At 40.0% G+C, this 16,762-nt stretch overlaps 1 protein-coding gene across 2 annotated transcripts in view; it reads left to right on the forward strand.

The window, feature by feature from the left end:
• rai14 (retinoic acid induced 14) overlaps positions 1-11,400 on the forward strand; it is a 46,944-nt gene extending 35,544 nt beyond the window's left edge. Inside the window, exons 8-21 of one of the 2 annotated variants that reach the window (XM_005451318.4) lie at positions 627-733; positions 891-1,075; positions 1,552-1,577; positions 1,939-2,025; positions 3,579-3,668; positions 3,852-3,977; positions 4,484-4,585; positions 6,091-6,801; positions 6,993-7,465; positions 8,223-8,391; positions 8,506-8,673; positions 8,780-8,938; positions 9,172-9,237; positions 9,475-11,400. In XM_005451318.4, coding sequence (XP_005451375.1) covers positions 627-733; positions 891-1,075; positions 1,552-1,577; positions 1,939-2,025; positions 3,579-3,668; positions 3,852-3,977; positions 4,484-4,585; positions 6,091-6,801; positions 6,993-7,465; positions 8,223-8,391; positions 8,506-8,673; positions 8,780-8,938; positions 9,172-9,237; positions 9,475-9,561 — 2,556 coding nt within the window. In that variant the 3' untranslated portion in view covers positions 9,562-11,400. The remainder of the gene's footprint in view (positions 1-626; positions 734-890; positions 1,076-1,551; positions 1,578-1,938; positions 2,026-3,578; positions 3,669-3,851; positions 3,978-4,483; positions 4,586-6,090; positions 6,802-6,992; positions 7,466-8,222; positions 8,392-8,505; positions 8,674-8,779; positions 8,939-9,171; positions 9,238-9,474) is intronic. The other variant, XM_005451319.4, reaches the window with a different exon arrangement.
• Positions 11,401-16,762: the final 5,362 nt, after the last annotated feature.

The following is a 16,762-nucleotide window of genomic DNA, read 5'->3' on the forward strand; positions in this document are numbered from 1 at the left end:
CCCCCCCCCCCCAACATGTTTCACTGAGGAAATGTCTGTTAATACTCTTCAGCACTGAGTTGTTTATCTGTTACTCATCATAGTTTTTAGAAACTATACCCTTATGCCTTTGAAGTAGCTCTTTCTAGACTGGGAATTTCCCTTATCCATGTTAGCCAGTCAAATGTTTATGCTGGAGTATTACAAGGCTGGGGTTAAGTGAAGGGTTAGACTTGGGGTCAGACCCTGGCAATCCTGGAGAAAAATGAGATAGGCTATGTCTTATGAAACACTGCAGTCATCCACCGACTCTCTGCAACCTGCTGACCTCAATCAATAATATGATTTGGGAGATTTTCCCATGCTCTTATTTCTTTGATCTTAAACATACGAACTGAATGTTTTCTGTTTATCTGCTGGGGAATTCATTTAGAACAGGAGACGTTCACTCATTTTTCACACAGGCCTGAGATTTCTCTCACCTTACACACAGTTACCATAGTCTGTCAAGGCCCACGCTGTGACTAGTTATATTGCTGTGAGTGTGTGTCCATTTAAATTTGTGTCATGTTGGCTTGTCTTTTTTTTCTCTATAGGATGATTTTAGTCATTTTGTTTTCTCGTTTTTATATTTGTTTCTCCTAAAGGATGGTCTCACTTCCTTGCTGTTGGCAGCCAAACACAGTCATGCAGAAGTATGCAGCACCTTGCTCGACTTTGGCGCTGAAATCAACATTTCTGACAACAGTGGCAGGTATACAAAACAAAAAAACAAACAAAAAAAACCCCTTAACAAAGTCGACACACAATAAGACGCAAGGAAAAAAAACCACAAATAAATTGTTGCTCATCGTAGGATATTTGATTGATGTTGAAGTGGTGATCTGTATGCTGTGTTGTCTGTGTTGTAGGACGGCCTTGATGCTCGCAACAGAGTCCAGCGCAGTGTCTGTTGTTGAAGTGTTGGTTCAGAGAGGAGCAGACCAGTCAGCTGTAGATACAGAAGGCCATGATGTTTTACATTACGCTAAGGTCTCAGGCAGCTCTGAAGCCAAAACTGCCCTTTCAGCTGCACTAAACAAGCATCCTGTCTCAGGTAAGAGTTGAGCATTAACACAAACCTACAGTTCAGGGAAAGATAGGACGTGAGTGCAGCTGGCTTTACGCAAGTGTTGAGGAAGTACTCAGTAAAGGTTTGTATGTAAATTTTGTGGACAGTGTCACTCAGGCTGCGGTAGCCGGGCATATTTGTTTTGGGGTTTTTTTCCCCTTAAGGGCATTGGAGTGAACCAGTATATTTCCATGGAAACTTACTCTGTACCTAACCACAGTCTTAACCCTAACCAAAAACAATGTGAGGTCCAGTCGTAATGCTTTCAGTTTTTTCCCCTCCCAAAACCTGATCAGTGCCAATAAAAACACACATACTGCCCCTGTGAGACAGAGATCCATACTGCTCTACGTTCAACACAAAGTCAACACTGCCACCTGCAGTTTGCTTCCTGTTACTGTTGAAATTTTCTTAGATGTGGTGTGTTGTACCTAACAATACCTTTCCATCTCTTTTGGCAGATACAAAGTCTCCGAAAAGTCCCCAGGTAAGACATCGACCATCAAAAGTACTAAAACGAGTGAAATTCCACAGCGGATGACAGTGAATAAACATTTTAGCACTGCCAACTGATTTATAGAATTAAGAAGTAAAATAATTAATAAAAACCGACTTCAGACTAATTTCAGTTTCATGGCTACAAATAATATAGTTCAGTTTCTCTTATATGTTAGTGTCATAATTCTGAGCTTTGAAAAAAAATCTTTAATTGCTGTTTTTGAAAAACAAATCTTAATTCTTACTGTAGCACCCACCGATTGACTCCTTTTACTAACCAGCACTGAATCCCACTTTTCTTTCTCTTTTTTTGTCACCTTCCCTCTCTGCCTCTTTTGCTGGCTCTTCAGCATGATCAAGTAGCTAAGATAAGTGATGAACGGATCATAACTCCCAAAAAACGAAAAGCACCTCCACCTCCCATTAGCCCACCGCAGGTAAATGCATGTCTCTCTGTCTGCCGGCTTGTACCAGTGTGCCACTCTCCATATTAATATTAATGCATGTTTGTACTGTATTCATACAAAAAGTAATATGAGAACAAAATCAGTGATTGCTTATTTACATACTATCTGTGAAGGTCTTTTTGACAAACTATTAACTGATTTCTGGTGAGAAAACATCAGCCAAATTTTTCCAATGTAGCATGTATGATCACTGGCCACTTTATTAGGTACAGCTTTCTAGTACTGGGTTGGAGCCTCCTTTGCCGTCAGAACTGCCAGAAGTCTTCATGGCATAGATTTAATTAGGGGCTGAAAACATTCCTCAGAGATTTTGGTCCATATTGGCATGGTAGCTTTACAGATTTGCAGCATGTCCATAATGCAAGTCTCCCATTTCACCACATCCTGAAGCTGCGCTATTGGGTTAAGAGCTGGTGACATTGGAGGTCATTTGAGTACACTGTACTCCTTGTCATGTTCAAGAAACCAGTTTGAGCTGATTTCAGCTTTGTGGTGTGGCATGTTATGCTAGTGGACATGTTTAGCAACGATACCCAGGTATTCTGTGGCATTTAAGTGATGCTAAGTTGTTAGTAATAGGTGCAAAGTAAAAAAAAGAAAGGAAAAAAAAAAGAATATATGCCAAGCATCAGATTCTCCATTCTCATGCTCAGTTTGAACTTATTACACATGCAGACTGGACTTTGGATAGAAGGCAGGATGGATATATGCTTTCATCGTGTTTATTCCCAGTTTTGACCCTGTTATCTGAATCTTGCAGCAGTCATCAATATTCATCTTTTGCAAGCCTTGATTGTATCGAGTGATTATTTAAGTTACTGCTGTCTTCCTATTGGCTTAACGCAGTCTGGCTTCTCAGTTATCTAGCATCAGCAAGTAATTTTTACCCAGAGAACTCACTATCCAGCTCACTGGATATTTTATCCTTTTCTGACCATTTTCTCTAAACCCTAGAGATGTTTTTTGTAGGAAAATCCCAGTAGATCAGCAGTTTCTTTAATAACAAGTAATTCTGTTGTTCAGTTTGAACTTCAGCAGGTCGTCTTGACCATGTATACATGCCTAAATGTATTAAGTAGATATCATGTGATTGGCTGATTAGGTATTTTGTATTAGGTTATACTGAGCAGTTTTTAACGGGTAACCTATTAACGTGGCCAGTGTGTGTACTTTATGCACTGACATAGTTTGTTATTTTAGTTGTGCAGTGCATAGCATCAGCTTTAATTGTAAGGTTTTCGTATCCAAATTCAATTAAAAGTTTTGCGATTATAACTCTTTTTAGCATTTAATCCCCTCTTTCTTTTTTTTTTCCCTTTTTTTTTTCTTTTTTTTTTTAGAGGCCGGAGGTAAAAACTGTGGAAAGTGTAGAATTTGTATTTGGAAACTGTTTCTATAAACAGTCAGTGCAGTACAGGCCATCCTTAGGTTGTAAAATCTCTGAGAGATGGTCGCGACATTAAAAGTGGAAAAATCAATGATAGTAATTTTTCAGGAAAATTAATGCATCAATCCTCCTTTAGAGCTCTGGACCCTCTTCCCCTTCAATTGTTACATCTACTGGCACTCCAGCGTCCAACAAAAGTGACACTCCCAAAAGATTCAACTACAAGGTAACAGAAAAACACAAGGCATTACAAAAGAAATATGAAACTGAAAGCTGCATTAGCCTTCAGGCTGCCATTTTAAGTAAAACTTGGATAAATTCTTTCCATCAGCCTTCATATGATGTTTTTTTTCCCCTAGTTTTTTCTGCCACTCGTCACTCTTTTCTCCTCCCCTTTTTTTTTTCACAGGAAGATGAGATCAGAGGAACAGCACTGAAAGAGGAGGTTGAGAAGGAGAGAAACATGCTGCTGGAAACAATCGAAGACCTGAAACAAACGGTGGAGACGGTGACGGGTGCTGAGGTGGATACAAAGGTGACTAATAGTTGACAACACTTAGGTGCTTTATTTAAATTCCATATATGCAGGTTTTTAAACCAGGTGTACTGACTAGACCAAATTATCTGGAGAAAAATAAATTAATTAATAATGAGTATTAGCATACCATGTGGAGTACCCCACATAGAGTCAATATACTGCATTTATATGTATTTTGTAGGAAAGTTAGATTCCTTTCATACATTTGGGAAAAACTTGAATCAGAGATGTTTGTGTTGTGCATATTTTATACTGAATATTTTAACATTAGATTAATCTAAACAGTTTTCTGTGTGTCATATGTTTACAAAGAAGCCAGAAGCCTTTTGTAAGTTTAGTGCTTAACAAACACAACAGCTTTTCAGCATTCTTGAAGGAGGTCTGTCCTAAGCTTAAGACGTGTCACGACTCGTGTTGTTTTTCAGTAGGCAGGTGGTGGTCCTTAGCGTTGTCTTTATGCCTCAGTCTGGCATGTGAATGTATGTGTGTGTATGTCCTGGCAGGCTGAGCAAAGTTTCACAGCGTCTGCTGCTCTGGTTTCTGCTCTGCAAGCCAAGATTATGGCTCTCACTCTGGAAAACCAGCAACTTGCAAGCAAACTTAAGGTATGTAACACATCGATTCACGCTCAGGAGTTTAGCTATGAAACGAACAACCAAAAACAGTCAAAGAAACAACAGTAAACTGCTAATTCAAGCCAAGTTACTACTGCAGATTGTTTACAGTGATGTTTAAAGTTTTCTGTTTTTAATCCACAAATAATGTAGTAGTAGTTAATAGTAGTAGAGGTAGAGAAAAACAGAAGCATAGAAGAAGTAGGCTTACAGTGTTTCAGTGTTTGATCCTTTTATGCCTGGCGGGAAATCCTGAAGATGATGAATGCCTCTTTACTGAGCGTGCTCGTTACACTTAGGAAATAGGAATGTGTCAGTTTAACTACAGATTACGTGACATTTGTTTGTGGTTTAAGCCGGAGCCTGAAAAGCTTACTAAGACAATTGCAGTGGCTTTTGAAGACGTTTAAGACTTAGAACAACAGGATTCAGTTTACGTCATCAAATATACTATTGTTTTGTTTCACTTTTCACATTAATAAACACACAGAATAATTACACTTTTGTGTTTCCATTATAAGGTTTGTCCTAAAGCTTATTTAAAGCATATTAAAAAGGTAATAACTTGTGTACTCTTTACGGTTAGCTGAATGCTAGGAAGCACTAAGAAAACTGCAGAAAAGCTCAGCCTAACAACAACAACAACAATAATATTGCCAGCAAACTGCACATTCTTAAAAGCAGGGAACCTATAGTGTGCATATGCATCAGTGCAATGACGTCACTGGCTTATGTGTCATAGCAACGGCGTGTTTATTTCTGGTAACCAAAAGGTAGTCCACATATTACATATTTTTAATTTAATGTTACTTTTAAAAGTAATATTACTCAACACTGGTTTCTGTTTAAATAAACAATGCTGACACTCTAATTATCCCTCCTGTCCTCCCCTAATGTTGCCAAGTGTTGCTCAGTACAGTTGAGTAAATGCGCAATAATGCATTTGTGTAATATCTTATATCTATTTGTTAATTTAGTGTGTGTGTGTATTATTAATTAATCTGCCAATCCTGATTAAATTAAACAGCTGACCCAGCTTTGTGGTATTTTTATAAAGTGACTGTGCCCTAAAATTGTGTAAATGTGGTTGAGGAAGTAGAGTACTCATCCCCAGCTCCCACAGTCCACATGTCTAAGCAACCTTGGCCGAGATATTGAACCCAGATTGAATCCATCAGATTGTGTGTGATAGAAAGAGAACGTGGCCGCTGGTTGATTGTGGCTTGTAGTAAGAAGTGCCCTAAGTGCTCGGTAAGAACAGAAAAGTGAAAGTTTATAGTGTATTTTTCCATCTTTTCATATTTTTTATGAAAAATTTGACTTCTATTCTTAAAACACCCACAGCTATATACATACTTCTGTTTTTTGCTTTGTATTTAAGCAATCAAAGCGAATGTGAGAGAAAAACATAGCTGCGGTTTCATTACTGAGCTTTTTGTATTTCCAGCCTCACTCACTAACTTTCATTTACTTCTGCTTGTTCCCTCATCCCACAGAAACATCCCTCCCTCCAAGGAAATGAGGACCTGAAGGAGATGAGTCGTCCAAACAGCATTGCCTCCAACTCATCTTTCCACTCTACCCAGGATGAGTTTGAGTCATTGCCACAAGTCCCGTCCACCACCCAAGTGGAAGGGGAAGGTCCAGGAGCTGACTCTGTGATACTGGAGGAAGAAGAGAGGGAGAAACTACGAGGAGCAGGCGAAGAGGAGATCAGACTGTTGAGGCAGACATTAGAGAAAGTTCAGATACAACTGCTTGAAACCAGGAAGGAAAACCAGTCGCTTCAGGCTCAGCTGAAGCCAGAACGAAGCAGGGAAAGAGAGGAGCATGAAAGCGAGAGAGGAAGAGAGAGAGAGCTGATGGAGAGTCTAGCAGAGCTGCAAGCCAAGCTGACTGACACGCAGGAGAGATACCACCAAGCTGTGGAGGAAGTGGAGAATCTGAGAGTACAGGTGGGAACGAGAGAAGCCCAGGAGAGCCAGAGACTTACATCAACCGCACTTGAACATGAAGTAACGCAGCTAAAGGCCCAGCTCGCCCAATCAGAGTCAGAGGTAGATAAAGCAACACAACATATCAAACATCTGGAAGAGGCACTGAAGAAGACAGAGGAGGATAAAGAGAGTGCTAAAGAGAAAGAACAGAGAGCAGCACAACTCGAGGAGCTGTACAAGGAGGCGCAGGAGGAAGTCAGGGTGCTCCAGGTAAATGCAGAGTTCTATGTCCAACTTTTGTAGTCTCTTTCATCTCTGCTTGAGGCTGACAATTCAAGATTTAGCTGTTATCAGAGGAGCAGAGGTTTTTTGTTTTTCTCTTTAAACTGCTTTTTAAAATGCCATTCGTTACATATCATTCATCTGTGCGACCTGCAATTTATCCCCTTTCTGTTGTTTAGGAGGCTCTAAAGGGCACAGTGCCTGTTGAATCTGCAGCCAAAGACTTTGAAGAGATGAAGGCTGCGCGAGATGAGGAAATCACTGGACTGCAGCTCCGCTGCAGGGAACTTTCACGCTCCTACAGTGAAACCAAAAATCAGCTCAATGCCACTCAGAAACAGCTGGCTGAAGCCCAAGCTGAGAAGAGTACGGCCCCCTCTCCAACTTTGGAACTGCAGGTGTTAAACAGTAAGGTGGAGGAGCTGCAGAGGCTGCTGGCTGAGGCTGAGAAGAAATATTCATCTGCTCAAGAGGAGATTTCACTACTGAGGAAGGAGGCAGAGGTTCAGGCACAGAGCTCTGTGGCTCTTGCCGATCAAATGCAGGTGATGTCGTCTCTAGGTAATGCCATCAAAGAGCTGGAAAATGAGGTGGAAGCCCTGAGAGAGGAGCTACGTCAGAAGACCATGCAGGTGGAGGCTCTTCAACACAGGTGAGTGAAAAATGGGGACACAAACGCACAACTAAATATGTCAAATTTTGATGGTGAACATGTGTTTTCTACTTGTTACTGAGCTCCACCGTGGTTGGCTACAACAGTAAAATCTTACTTACACATTGATGCAACAGTATAAATAACGTTTTCATACAATATTTAATGATGTAACACAGAGACAAAATTTCTGGATAATGTGAAATAATAACAAGTAAAGGAGCTAATATTGCACTAATGATTATCAGTAAATGAGTATAAAATTAAGGCACAGACTGTATATAAAAGAAGGATGCACATAGTGTACCACAAAATCAGCAATAGGCTTTGTGGTGTAGCAGCCTCAAGTTTAGTATAATGATGCCAAAAGTGATCATAATGAGGTAATAGAGTGCTAGTATTAGTGTTATCAGCTAATACTAATTAGCTTGTTTAGCAATGTATATCTGTAGATCGCACTTCATTTTTGAGTTTCCTGCAAGTGTAATTACACAAGTTAATGAAAGAAAAAACAAGCTGACTAATCTTGATTGATAGAGAAAAACATTTGTCTCATTTTTTTAGTTGGAAATCAAAATATGAGGATGAAAAGATAAAATACATTGAAAATATATTAACATCAATTACAGGATTACTGGGTTTTGTCCTTTCTGTTCACTGTGCACAGTGAACAGAAAGATTCCATTAAATGTTCCTCCCTGCTAGAATAAAATGTACTTTAGTTCTAGTTACTACCATGTGTCCCTTTCACAAACAGGCTGACAGCTGAGAAGGATGTCACCCCAGATGACTCAGTCTCCCGTGTGGAGCACAACACAGTGCGGGAGCAGCTGGAAGGTGAAGTGAACCATCTGACACATCTCCTCCAGGAGGCTCTCAGGAAGCAGGATGAGATGGCTCTGGAGGCTGCTGATGCCTGGCAGAAGGTGGGAGGATAGGCAAAAACAACATATCCACTTTCCGAAGGCTCCTTTCTCCATAACATTTAGTACTATCTGTTCTTAACACTTACTTATCTTAACCGCTCATCCATCTATCAGGCACGGGATAATGGTGCAGAGCGAGAAGCACTGCAGGAGCTAGTTATGTCAAAGGAGAAGGAGAACCAGACGCTGACATCCAAACTGGGAGAGTCCCAGGATGCTGTGTGTCAGCTCAAACAGCTGGTGGAGAATCATGTTGCATCAGAGAGAGAAAAGAACAAGAGGGTCAGTAATAAAACGCCAGCTAAAAGTATTTTCATTTTACAGTGAACTTTTGTCCTGTTGCCAAACGAATGTTTCATATTTGTCATTATCATTTCCCCCCCATTAGATAGATGACCTGTCTCGAGAGGTGGTGAAGCTGAAGGATGCCTTAAACAGCCTATCACAGCTCTCCTACAGCTCATGCTCCCCCTCCAAACGACAGCAGCAAAATCAGCAGCTTGAGACGATGCAGCAGCAAATCAAACAATTGCAGTACCAGCTTGCTGTAAGATTTCTCATTAATAATTAGCCAATCAGATTAAAAGCAGACTTCTTGTACATTCAGTTTATGGAGCTCCCAAAAGGTCACAGAATCATCATCCCCCCCCCCCCCCCCCCCCACCCCCCCCCACCCCCACCCCACCCACCCCCATCTGGAGGCTCTGTAAATTACTTGCGCTAGCTTTGATATAAATAAAGTGCAGTTGTTAAGTTTGGGTTTACCTCATATCATTTTAGGAGTCAAAGAAGCAACACAGTGAAGTAGTGTCAGTTTACAGAATGCACCTCCTCTATGCTGTTCAGGTAAGTCCATCCATTTGTTTATGTCTTCTTGGACTACAGTTTGATGATATTCACTTTTAAGGGATCAGGTCACCCTAACTAACTTTAAGTCAGGCATCCAGATACTTTTGTTTGTGATTCATTGGAAGGTTTTTTAAATGAATGTCACTTAATATTATCCCCCTAGTAATCACTTTAGCAATGGTTTTCTTTATTTTTAGTCAGTTGACTAACTGACTGTCTGTCTTGGACTTTTAGGGTCAGATGGATGAGGACGTCCAGAAAGCCTTGAAGCAGATCCTGATGATGTGCAAGATGCCAAGCCAAGCCAAGGAAGCCTCCTGAGACACGCAGGGAGTGATTTACCAAAAGCATGTTGTCAGACACACGGTGCCTCTGGATGAAGCTTGAGGATTTGTTTATAAGGAACTGGTTTACAATCAGGTGTTCATTGCCTTTACCTAATGTCATTTTGACCCAGTTACCTAACGTACACCTGGTATCAACATGTCTAGGTAGCTTACTGTAATCTGAACACACATGTAGTTGAAGTTGGCCGTGTCCTCCCAGCTCATCTTCTTGTTAATCACATCGCAGGCACAATCAAGACAATGAGAGGCTGTTTTAATACCAGGATAAATGCAAACATTCATGGACCGGCTGTCAGGATCTAAATATAGCGTGTATGTTCATACCAGGTGGAATTGGGGCGTTAATGTTAGGATGTTTGTCAGGTCAGCGTTGTGCTCATGAGCTCACTCATGATTCAGATAAACAGAGGAGCCAGGTGTTTATCGTGTGTGTACCAGCCAAATTTAAAGTGTGTACATGTTAACACTACACTGAAGATGTGCAGTAACCTTAAATCACATGCAGTTGCACACGTGCACCCATCAGCTCAATGAAAACAGTGAGTCTGTTTCTGTTCTAGTGTCTATTTTATGATACAGCAGTGTTAGTATTATCTGAGTTTGCTGTTAAATGTTAACTGTCCACATTTTCCTGATAGAATTAAAATTATTTGTGCTGTGTTAACAGTTGCATGAGTCTTTGCTCTACAGCAGCCCCAAAAATGGCTGGACTTGTATGAAGAAAAAGCAAAATGCTGCTTGATAATTTTCCTATCAGTTAAAAAAAAATATGTAAAAGAATTATATATTTTATTGAACTGTTTTACCCTGTCATGTTTTTTTAAGTAACTGTACTTTGATAACGGTTGATATCTTTGATGTCCCTGTTTTGTGTCAGTGTTTTTCCTCGAGTATAACAACGCACTATTTGTTCCAGTGGCACCTGAATGAATTAATTTTCCTCTTAATATTAATATTAATATTATTATTATTTTTACATATAAGGGTTAACTGTTTACTGTAGTAAAAAAGTAAAAAAATATCTGAATTGTAACAAAAGTCCAGCAGTGTGGGCTGAATATGTTTGTCTTTCCGACACAGAGGGGATAAGAGTTTTACTTTTTATAGTCCCTCTACTCTTCTAAGAGTTGCAGTCTTATATGAAAAGCATGTAAAACTTATTTCTTGATATCAGATGGTTGAATTGTGTAAAAACAAAACACAAGTTCTCCTATCATGTGCCTGTAATCACACAGTATTTTTTTCTGGCTCTACAGCAGCTTGAACAGGATTCTTTGAACCGTCTTTTAATTTATTTATATTTACCAGGAATGGTAAATTTTTTTTATCCCTATCTTTCCCTCAGTTTGTAACTCTTCTTCTCTCAGTGCTCCTTTGTGCGTGCAGGAAAACACTGTACAGTGTTTTTGAATTTTTTTGACCGTCTTCTAGAGACTTATAAACTATTTTCACACCACCCTCCTTTTTTTGCCTTAGAGCCGCAGACTCTACTCGACATGCACAGCACGTTCACTGTTTAACTGGAGTCATACTGAATTAAATTGTATCTGAGTGACTGACCTTTGTTTCTCACTGACCTTTGTTTCTCACTGACAGGCTCTTTATCACCCGTCTGAGAATTGTTTGATCGCCTGCGTGCTTCAGTTCTTCTCGTTTTCTCTAAGCTTTGACTGAAACGTTTTTTTATCAAGAAAGGGAAACAAAGAAGCAGCTTGTCCTGTTGGTTGTTTCTTTACTAACAATTTTGTAGTAAAAAGAGAAACTTCTTTGACAACTGTATTTTATCCACATAATAAATTTTGAAGATACTGCACATTTATCTGTTTTCTGTTTTGTAGCATTTTATCAGAAAGTGAGTGATGACTGAGTGCTTATAGCTGATAGGAAGGCAACAGTACATCTTATGATTGAAGAACACTACATAACGCAATACATAATTGGTTTATTTATTAGCTACGCACATTCAACTGCTCAACAGGCATGTATACATGGCCGAGACAACCCCCTGAAGTTCAGAGAGTCATAAATGAGGAAGAAAGGTGATTCAAGTGATTTTGAATGTAGTATGGTCGCTGATGCTGATCTAATGGGATTTTCCAACACAACCATCTCTAGGGTTTACAGAGACTTAACTGAAACAGACAAAATACCCTGTTGATGTCAGAGGAAAATGACCAGACAGCTTCTAGTTGATCGAAAGGCAACAGTAACTCAAATAACCACCTGTTACAACCAAAGTCTGAAGACAAGCATCTCTGAATGAGAAAACAAAACAAAAATAACCTTGATTCAAATGGACTCCAAAAGAAGGAGGAATTGAGGCTACAATTTGCACAGACTTACCAACACTGGACAACAGAAGATTTAAAAAAAAAAATCATTGCCTGCTCTGAGGAGTCTTGATTTTTGCTATAACATTTGCAAAGCAGTGTCAGAATTTGGCATAAACAACACAAAAAGATGGATCAATTCTGGCTTGTATCAATAATTCAGGGTGCTGGTGGTGGTTAAATGGTGTGGGGGATCACCTGTTTATCTAACCCCACTACATACTCCGAGAACCCATGCAGGCACGGGGAGAACGTGCAAGCTCTGCACAGAAAGGTCTCAAACTCAGGGCCTTCTTAGTGTGAGACAACAATGCTAACCACCACGCCACAGTACTGCTACTGTGTGATTCTATCATGTGAATATGTTTCCAGCACCTTGTTAGATCTATTAGCAAGGTGTACCTAATGAAGTGGTTGTTGAGCTGTACCTTTTATGCTACTTCTTCTACGCTAACCAACTATTGAACTTGTACACCAGAACACTTTAGGGATCTGGCACTTTAGTCAGCAGCAGCTCTGGTAGAAAACAACAACAACAACAACAAAAAACTCTGTATATGTGACTCGACTAACAGAATGTGCTGGCCTCAGAAGTATTTACCAGTATTGACCAAGTTCAAAATTCGCAGGCCAAAATACTGCTTCGCAAACACCAAGTCATTCTAGAAAAATTAGATTTAACACACGTTTTGGATCCAACTTTGACAGAATCAGCCACAAGGTTTCTTCATTCATCTCAGAGTCATTAAAACATGTACTCACACACGTGCTTGGCAAACATCAGCTGCCAACAAATACTGGACTGGTAATGTATGACCACCAGATGGCAGCCATTACTAACAATAGATCTTTCATATCTCACTTGGCGGTTTTTACAAAGATATCTTTATCTAACAGGGGACAAGCAACTGAGATAAAATTTACAATGATCCCTGCTAAAGCAGGCTGAGATCTCAACCAAACTTTCCGCTTTCCATGGAAAAGACTTTCAAACAGCACCATCAAGAAACAAAACAAGGGAATATCTGTTGGTGTTATATAACTTCAGTAGAGTTTTAAAGAGCATCTAATGTATGTATGTGATACAATGAGGCCATTTTGACTTAACATTAGATTGTTTTTTCTTAAAAATCTCCACTTCAGTGTTTAATATATCAAGGGAATTAAAAAAAATAATCTAGGATATATTGTTTGTTTTTCTGTTGGTTTAGGCACACCAGCCTCCATGTCAACACTCTGTCCTCCTTCAATGTCCACTCAGCTTTGGCTCTCAGAAGTCCTGCCAGTCTGACTCTTGAGTAATGTATCTGCCATTCTGTTTCCTCTAACCGGTGGCACAACTACTTCGTTTCCTGCCCTGGCCCTGTGTTCTGCCCGCTAGGCAAAGACACACTTCCACATAAGCATGCAAAAACACACACACCCCTCTGCCTTTACACGACAACTTCCTGTCAATCTTGCATTCACACACGTTCTGCCCTCAGGCCTCGGGTGTTAGTGGGCCCTAATCCAGTTAGGACCCATATTTGTCAAGCATCCCGGCTGCAGAAAACTCTCCAAGTCTGGAGTCTGTGAGTGGCAGGATGAACTTGGCTAAAAGTTCGGGGCTATGATTTATGACGAGTAGAGCCCAACTTTTAGGAGTTTGTGTTTGGTTACTTGACTAAAGTTCGACAGATTTTTCACAGTTTTCCTGAAGCTTTAACTTTGAATAAAGACTCCACAAAGGTAGATTTTTCTTTATCTGCTTATTCTAAAGACTCGAGTGTAGGTAAAGCATGAAATAAAACATGAAATAATTGGATATATTTCAGGTCATTTACTGCTAAATGTGAAATCCTGCTAATGTTATTGCTGCTAATATTTCCCTGGTTGCAGCTGGTGAAGTGTGAAAATTGCCGCTTTATTATTTCTTATCTCATTGGCTAAAACTAAAAAGAACTTTGAGTTTCATCCTTTTTAATAGACAGGTGGTTTATTTAGGAAATGCAATTCTCTCTTTATTAAAATATTTAAAACCAGAACCTTTATTTTTATGAAAAAAGAAGATATCAAAGTGTGATCATGGATGTTAATTTTGTCAGTTATGTTTCCATGCCTAAAACCGACTCTTTGATAATAAAAACACACCACTGTCATACTAAAATTTAAGAGGTTAAAAGATTCAGCAATGACACAGTAAATCTCTGGGGACCCAGGGGTGAACCGTGGGGAACTCCAAACCACAGCCTGGATATATTTTGAGCACGTGTTTACAACATAGTGTTCCTAACTATCTAGATTTCCTAAAACAAACAAATAAATAACAATTCTGTTTTGTGAAAAAGAGTTCAGAAGTGAGGAGACAGAGTTAAGCCAAAGGGAAGAAAGCATACCAGAAGGTCAAAGCCCAGGAGAGGAAGGCCGTTGCTGAAGGAGCCCATTCAGGGAGGAAATGAGGCGAGTTTGTGGCCAAAAAAATACCAAAAAAACCCAAGGAGAAGCAAGAGTAGCAGATCAAGGGGGACAAGTGTATATGTTGAATCACCAGGAGGATGACTAATCCACCACTGAGACTCTCTTCTGAAGTAGCGTACAAACTTGACTCAGCTGCCAAAGGCATGAGAGGAGCAGGCTAAGGAGAGGAAGCTGCTGATGAAGAGGTCAGCCCTCTTGTTAGTTTTCTTGACAACCATAACTTACTAGTGATTAAAAATGGCAGCAATAAAGTCGTGTATTTTGATCTTCCACCTTGTCACATTTTTTAAAATGTTCTCTGTTTTTTTGTTGATTTTTTTTTGCTGTTTGTTTAAACTCTGTATTTCCGGCTAATCAGGATTTGTGTTCTTAGTAAATATTGTTGAATGGCTTTTTGCTAACGTGCGTCATAACCCGCGTGCTTGCTCTAAGAGAGCTGGCCTGTAATGTCAGCGTAAGTGTCGTGTATTTGTTTCTGTTGTTCTCCTACTTAATTATTTCCGAATATTTTCGGCTGGTAATAATGACATCTGGACCGGGACTCTTTTTGCCTGTCTTTGAACTGCTGTGAGTTTACAGAAAGATTTATTTACAGGCATTGTTGTGTCTGCTCGCCAGGTGCAAAACAGAGTCTGCCCTAATCAAATCTGATACCAAGAGTGCTTAGAGGTTCTTCTGTCTGCTATCAACCTCTCTGCTTTGTGAAAATGCAGTGTTAAAGAGACAGAATGCACACAGTTTGTCATCTGTACATGTAAAGGTGTGTGCAGAGCAACATATTTCTCTCTATATATCTGTAATTTTACAGGGCTCAAAATATTTTGGACAGTAATGTCTATGTAAGCAGCACGGTTGCCTCACAGCAAGAAGGTCTGGGTTTGAATCCATCATCTGGCTGAGGCCTTTCTGTGTCTTCATGCTCTCCTCGTGTTTACATGGGCTCTCTGTCGGTACTCCGACTTCCTCCCACAGTTCAAAGACATGCAGTTAGTGGGGTTAGGTTAACTGGTGATTCTAAATTGCCCGTAGGTGTGAATGTGAATGGTTCGCTGTTGCTCTGTGTTAGCCCTTTGACAGACTGGAGAACTGTTCAGGGTGTATCCTGCCTCTTGCCCTATGGCAGCTTTGATAGGCTCCAGCCTTCCTGTGACCCTGAAAGCAGAGGAAAATAGATGGATGTGAGGGTAAATATAAACAACATGGCAGCTGCTATATTGTGGACATTTAAGACAATGTGAACAATTAAGGGTGATTAAATGGGATTAACCAGGCTCTTATGTTTAGCTTGGTACATATTTATCAGCATGTACTGTATAGTATAGTACTGTATATTCACTGTATTTGGCCCGTTAACAGGCCCCAATAGCCCTTACAATTTCTCATTGACTGCAGTCTCCATGGACAGATTATTTTACTCATAACACAGAATATACATGTGGTACTGTTGTCCACCTATACCAGGTTCTAGTTAAAGTGGCAGTCTGTCAGACTGCAGAGCAAGTCTCGAGAAAGCAGCTGCTGGACATCAAGGACCACCACAACACTGATTTGGCTATGGTGCCAGAGGTGAAAAAAGACACAGGAAGACCCATGGTAGACCGGTTAACAATAACTGAACTTCCAAAATAAAAGTTGAAAATTAGTTGAAGGATATGTTATAGTAACTTAATATTCCTGGACTGTGTGTTGGCTGGATGGAGCTAATCCCTGCAACCAGATAGAGGCTGTTATATCAGCATATTAATACTGGTGTTTTAAATGAAGATTTCAATAACCACATAAAGATGTAGTTTACGATTCGCTACATTTACTTTTATTAGAATCTCCTGACTGAATATCTTACATCCATCTTCTACAGGCCTTGCAGAGCTTGCTAAATATACTAGTTTCCGGGGGAAAAAATAGAGCTATCTTCTTGGTGGATGCACTGTCTCCGTAAACAACTTATGTGACTCTACACCTCCAACAGATTGTTTATCTGTTGTTCATCTGCTGAGTTCAGTGACCAGCCATTCTATTGTGACATGTAGTTGTGTTAAGTGCCTCTCAGAAATGCTAGGCACAATTGGCTTTTGGCATCCGGCCTGTTATCAACAGTTAAAGGTTTCGGTATGTCAGTAATTTTGGCCATGATAACTACTTGCATGTTTTCAAGTCATCAGCGGACTCGGTGAAAAAAACCCCAGAGTAATTCTCACTGATCCGTAGCTCTCTCTCTCTCTCTCTCTCTCTCTCTCTCTCTCTCTCTCTCTCTCTCTCTTTTTTTGGAAGAACATGGAGACCACAGGGGTGTTTACATGTGTATTTTAATGGGAGGTCTGATGGTAGTGAAATAAAACATCTCTGACATTTTTATGCATTTCAATCTGCTTTTTTGGTTCCTGTCCC

This window comes from Oreochromis niloticus, linkage group LG7, assembly GCF_001858045.2.
Source record: "Oreochromis niloticus isolate F11D_XX linkage group LG7, O_niloticus_UMD_NMBU, whole genome shotgun sequence".
Classification (NCBI taxonomy): domain Eukaryota; kingdom Metazoa; phylum Chordata; class Actinopteri; order Cichliformes; family Cichlidae; genus Oreochromis; species Oreochromis niloticus.